A 6195-nucleotide genomic window follows, 5' to 3' on the forward strand; every position below is an offset into this window, starting at 1 on the left:
GGTCTCCAATCAGCACGAACCAGGCACCTGCGGGGGGGGGGGGGGGGGGGGGGGGCTGCTGGCGGAACAGTGTCGTGTCCCTGCGGGTACGAGGGACACGACACTGTTCCTGCACCAACGACACTGTTCCTGCACCAACATTGGACTTTGTGCATGTGTCTTTGTGAGATTTGTAATCCCGTCCTGAACCCGATCTGTCCGTCATGATGAGACTCACCCGCAGATTTGAGTTATTTTTTAAGACGTGGTGAAGAGCAGGTCTCAGACGTGTCAGCTGTGACCTTCATGCTTTTAGTTTGCTGATGTTTGGAGGGGTTTAAGTAAGAAATGAGGAAGCTAGGATGAGGGGGAAGTTGGTTTTTCACTCAGCCGTGGCCTTGAAGGTGCAGCCACAGCTACTGTGTGTAAGTCTGAGTAAACAGAGAGACAGGGGGAGGAGAGAGGAGAGGGAGGGTAAGAAGACAGATGGAGGGGGGGGGGGGTGGACGGCGAGAGAAGCCTCGGAGGGAGGACAGAGGGTTTGGATAAGGAGAGAGATGTCAGAATGGTTCATTGTGTTCAGACTTCACAGGTACAAGGACACCATCCCCTTCATAAAACACACACACACACACACACACACACACACACACACACACACACACACAATCAATAGAAACTAAAATAAACTCAGAAACTTCACCCTCAGCACCACCTGAAAATAATTCAGGTCCCGTGGGTCCAGTCCTGCTTTTATCCATCATCTACATGAGAGTAAAGTATCCCATTAATAGAAGATATAATAAACTTAAACTTCAATAAAGTGCACAGAGTTTTTTGTGAAATTTTAAATCGAGTACAATCTCATTTTGTCCATTTCTCAACGAAATAAACTCAAAACTTTGCGGACAAAAATTAAAAGTGAAGTGCTTCAGTCCAGAAGAACAAATACAAAATGGGGAAGTTAGAAAACGACTGCTGCTTGAACCTGTTTGAGTTTGAAAGGTTTGAGGGAGACGTCTGGACACAACGTGAGCTCCCGTCCCGATGGACTCAACGTCTCAGTCTTCATTATTGATGATCCCTCGTTGTGTTATTTAATCCAAGCAGATTAATCCAACTATAGAAATAGTTTTCTTTCAAAATGAATACGTAGTCGTATGAATGTAGACACAGGGACGAAGAGTGGGCATCATGTCTTCATCCTTCAGTCCAGCAGTATTCACAATTCAAGAGCTCCTCATCCAGGAGGGGCCGGCGGCCGTTTGTCCCATGTGCTTGTGAAAGTCTTTCCTTGTGGAGCTCAGGGACACCAGCTGGTGAACAACGGGTACAGCAGGCAGTGGACGGTCCTAAACCTGCAGGAGACAGAATATAGATTATAAATCATTTATCCTTTTATCTCATGTTCGTTTGCAGATCAATGCATGTGTACGAGGCCGTTGACATTTTATATAATATTCCTGTGGTAACTTAATTCAAAAGGGGCCGTGCAAACGATGAAAGTCTTATTTTTTTTATTTTTCTTGGTAGGAACGGTGCAGAGATAAGAAGAAATGAGCGAAGAGAGAGAGAGAGAGAGAGAGAGAGAGAGAGATGAAACCACTCCTCTCCTCCATGCTCTGAACAGGGACATGGCTCTCCTCTTCTCAGCCAGAGGCCACCACACACTGATAAGTATAGTTCAACACTACAGTTCAATCTGTTTCATAGAGGAGTCTATAGAATATCAAAGAACTCAACCTCACATTCACTCAGCGTTAAATTACACAACATAAAACCAGATAGAGCCAGGGGCATTTCTTACAGTGTTAAAGAAAGTGATAACAAATTCCTGGATCTGTTTAAGACTTTTATTTCTAGTTATTATTCTCTAACTTGCTTATTAAGCTGCAAATACTTGTCGTCATAAGAGTCTTTGTTGGACTCTGACGTCACCGTGTCCACCTGCATTTATCTGCAGGTGTGTGTGAGACGTCAGTCAGATGTGTGCAGAGCAGAGAGGGCAGGAGAGTTGTCGTGAATATCAATGAACGTGTGATGTCTCAGCCGCGGCCGTGCGTCGCATGAAGAGATGAAGGTGAGAGACAGAGACTGAGACAGAGACAGAGACATAGATAGGGGAGACAGAGACAGAGACAGAGACAGAAAGAGACAGAGACAGAAAGAGACAGAGACAGAGACAGAGACAGAGACAGAGACAGAGACAGAGACAGAAAGAGACAGAGACAGAGACAGAAAGAGACAGAGACAGAAAGAGACAGAAAGAGACAGAGACAGGGACAGAGACTGAGACAGAGACAGAGACGGAGACGGAGACGGAGACGGAGACAGAAAGAGACAGAGACAGGGACAGGGACAGAGACAGAGACAGAGACAGAAAGAGACAGAGACAGGGACAGGGACAGAGACAGAGACAGAGACAGAGACCGGGACAGGGACAGAGACAGAAAGAGACAGAAAGAGACAGAAAGAGACAGAGACAGAGACAGAGACAGAGACAGAGACAGAGACAGAGACAGAAAGAGACAGAGACAGAGACAGAAAGAGACAGAGACAGAAAGAGACAGAAAGAGACAGAAAGAGACAGAGACAGAGACAGAGACAGAGACAGAGACTGAGACAGAGACAGAAAGAGACAGAGACAGAAAGAGACAGAGACAGAAAGAGACAGAGACAGAGACAGAGACAGAGACAGAGACAGAGACAGAGACAGAAAGAGACAGAGACAGAAAGAGACAGAGACAGAGACAGAGACAGAAAGAGACAGAGACAGAAAGAGACAGAAAGAGACAGAGACAGGGACAGGGACAGAGACAGAGACAGAGACAGAGACAGAGACAGAAAGAGACAGAGACAGAGACAGAAAGAGACAGAGACAGGGACAGGGACAGAGACAGAGACAGAGACAGAGACCGGGACAGGGACAGAGACAGAAAGAGACAGAAAGAGACAGAAAGAGACAGAGACAGAGACAGAAAGAGACAGAGACAGGGACAGGGACAGAGACAGAGACAGAGACAGAGACAGAGACAGAGACAGAGACAGAGACAGAAAGAGACAGAGACAGAGACAGAGACAGAGACAGAGACAGAAAGAGACAGAAAGAGACAGAGACAGAGACGGAGACAGAAAGAGACAGAAAGAGACAGAGACAGAGACAGAGACGGAGACAGAAAGAGACAGAAAGAGACAGAAAGAGACAGAAAGAGACAGAGACAGAAAGAGACAGAAAGAGAAAGAGACAGAAAGAGACAGAAAGAGACAGAGACAAAGACAGAAACAGATGGAGACGGAGACAGACAGACCTGGACGGGTCCTCCTCCTTCGTGAAGCTCCCTTTCACCTCGATGCTGTTCATCTTGTTCTCAAACATCCCGTAGCTCAGTGTCACCTGGGAAAACACACAACTTTTAACCGTGCGTTTGTATGTTAATGTGTGTGTGTGAGTGTGTGTGTGAGTCAGTACCTGGTGTGCGATGCTTCTTTGGGTGACGAGCAGCAGGTTCTCCAGGTGCGAGTGGAACAGAGGACAGTGAACCATGGAGACGCCGAGTCTCTTCTCCACGATGAAGCCCACCGTGCAGTCATCAGGGAGACGGATGGTCGCTGACGTCTGCTCGAACCGGGAGCCACTGATACACACAAAGAACACACACATCTTAAAATACACATGATAAATATCTACAGATCTCAGTTTATGTTTTTAAATCAGTTTCAAAAGTGTGATGCTGATGTTTTTGCATGTTTTCATCCAAATGAACTCTTTCCTGTTTCCATTTGTCTCCGTTTCTTTGAGTGAAGTATAAAGATAAACTTTCAGAAAGTGAAACTCACTTTAGATTGATGATTAATCACTGTGAAGATTTATTATTAATCTTTGAAAAAGTTATGCTGCTGTTGTTTCTTTGATGGATCTAGTTCAGTGAGCTGGGGGAAAAAATGCTAAATTATGCGACTAATCAAAAGTCTTGGTTGTGTTTCTGAGCAACAATAAAATCATTTAACAACAAAAATCACAAACTAATTAAGGTGAATTTTATATTTTACCTTCAAGTTGTTTTCATTTAATTTGAATAGCCTGAATTAAAAATAGTAGCTGCCGGGAGAATAGGGGTTCAATCTTACAAATCTAGATCAAAATTAAATAAGAAACTGTTGTAGGCTATATTCTCAAAGATGTTAAGTAAATTAAATTTGGCAAAAGGGAAAAAACTATTTGACTTTGTTTGAAGTTGTTAATTGTCATTAATTCAATTATTTGCAAGGTGCCAAATAATAAGGTTTTCTTCAGGCCCGTGGTGACATTAAAAAGTTTCACCTTTTCTCTTTACTTGGACTCATCTGGACAATTGGGTGTATATATAAATATGTGTAGTAGTATTGTTAGTAGTATTAAATACCTGGCCCATGGAGCCATCTTCTCCGCCAGTCTTCGACTCAGACAGAAACCAGCTCCTCCAGTGGCGAACCAGAATCGAACCTCCCTCTGAGTGATGACACAGATATTAACAATTACATGTTAACACAGAATAACTGGAAACAATATTGATTTTAATCAAATCACAAATTTTAATCCCTAGTTTTGACGAGTGTTCCACGCTTTTCCTTCTCCGTTATTTCCTTTTCCATTTCCTTTCCCATCTTTTAATTTCATCTTTTTCCCATTTCCTGCCTCGGCGTTTGTCTCTCTCTCTTTCCCATCTCCTCCGTTTGGACTTCTCCTTCCTTTCATTCCTTTGGATTGTCTCCTCTCTTTCTTTCCTCTGTCTTTTACAGGTTGTTCCTTTCATTCTAATTTCCTTCCCTCTCTGTGGAAGACCTTTTACTTTTTTTTGTTTTATTGTAAGAGTCTGCTCCTTCTCTGCCCTTTTTCTTCCTCCTCACAATAGTGACAGGAAATCAAATGAGTTCGGCAGCGAAATGTTTTTAATAAAATGAGACGAGTAGACAAAGGCGATGTTTTCTCCATCACTCTGGATTCCGCGGCAAGGGGCGGAAATGGTGAGATGACAAAAAGAGAGAAGCTGAAGAGAGGGAACAGTCAGAAAATGTGAGGGTTGAAAATAGAGGGAGAGGAGTTAGGAAGCGAAAGATAAATAAAGATCTATTTTTCAGTGTAAATGGAAGCAATCAGGGAAGAGAAAGTGACACGAGGGAGATGAAGGGAGTCGTTTATTCTCAGAAATAAGTGAGAGAGATTGAAGTGTGCGGGGAGGATGGCACGCTATTCAGAACAGCTTGCTGGATTCCTGATGCACTTTAACTAAATGGGAGCATTAATCCGACTGGAGAGCATGTGAACGACACACTCTCATACACACAGACACACATATACACACACACACACACACACATGGTAATGGCTGAATGTGTGTTTCAAAAACAAACTATCGACCTCCTGCAGTTTGACTACCTCCTTCCCCAAGGGAGTCTTCTTTGTGTCTGTGTGTGTGTGTGTGTGTGTGTATGCGTGTGTGTGTGTGTGTTTTACCACCAATCAATATCCCAACAAGACACTAATCACTCATTGATCCACTTGGGTTCGAAAATCCTTCCCATGTGAACACACACATCCATCCATGCATCCTATACATTCATTCATCCACACACACATTCCTGTGTCTTCCCCTGACTGCTTCCTCCGGGGTAAGAATGTAAAATATGGATTTGGCGTTGCGGTGGATAACTTGGCCGGGCTGCGTTTTGGCAGAAACCCAATAGGAAGGGACCTCAGCTTCAATTCATCAAGAGCAGCAGAGCATCCAAACAGAAAGAAGAAGGGAAGCGTGGAGGAGACAGAGGGAGAGGAATCAAGAACAAAAGAAACCTCCATATAAGTTTATGCTTTATATACATTCACCTTTAACCTTTGACCACTAATCGTTGAGTCCAGGCGACAACTGGCTAAATTCTGAAGACATTCCTTGAGGGCAGACTCCAGGAATCCTCCTCAGGAGGCCTCACACATATGATGAGACGCTACTGTGACCTTTGACCTCAGAATTCTAATCAGTTCCTCTGTGAGTCCAAGTGAAAATTCGAAAAGGATTCTCTGGAGGAATTCTTAAGATAATTTATTAACACGGCAGAAAAAAGGGACCTGCGAGGCCACTGTGACCTTTGACCTTCGACCACCAAGATCAGATCAGCTCATCCGTGAGTCTCATGAACATTTGGACGAGGTTTACTCCAAACTGCACTGAGCTGATTTTA

The 6195-nt window shown here is 43.9% G+C and overlaps 1 protein-coding gene across 1 annotated transcript in view; it reads right to left on the bottom strand.

The window, feature by feature from the left end:
• Positions 1-810: 810 nt before the first annotated feature.
• The window catches only part of mfng (MFNG O-fucosylpeptide 3-beta-N-acetylglucosaminyltransferase), a 13629-nt gene continuing 8244 nt past the window's right edge, over positions 811-6195 (bottom strand). Inside the window, exons 5-8 of the mRNA XM_062388380.1 lie at positions 4383-4468; positions 3449-3614; positions 3288-3373; positions 811-1337 (exon numbers count right to left, since the gene is read on the bottom strand). Coding sequence (XP_062244364.1) covers positions 1283-1337; positions 3288-3373; positions 3449-3614; positions 4383-4468 — 393 coding nt within the window. The 3' untranslated portion in view covers positions 811-1282. The remainder of the gene's footprint in view (positions 1338-3287; positions 3374-3448; positions 3615-4382; positions 4469-6195) is intronic.

Source organism: Platichthys flesus, chromosome 5, assembly GCF_949316205.1.
Source record: "Platichthys flesus chromosome 5, fPlaFle2.1, whole genome shotgun sequence".
In the NCBI taxonomy this organism is placed as follows: Eukaryota; Metazoa; Chordata; class Actinopteri; order Pleuronectiformes; family Pleuronectidae; genus Platichthys; species Platichthys flesus.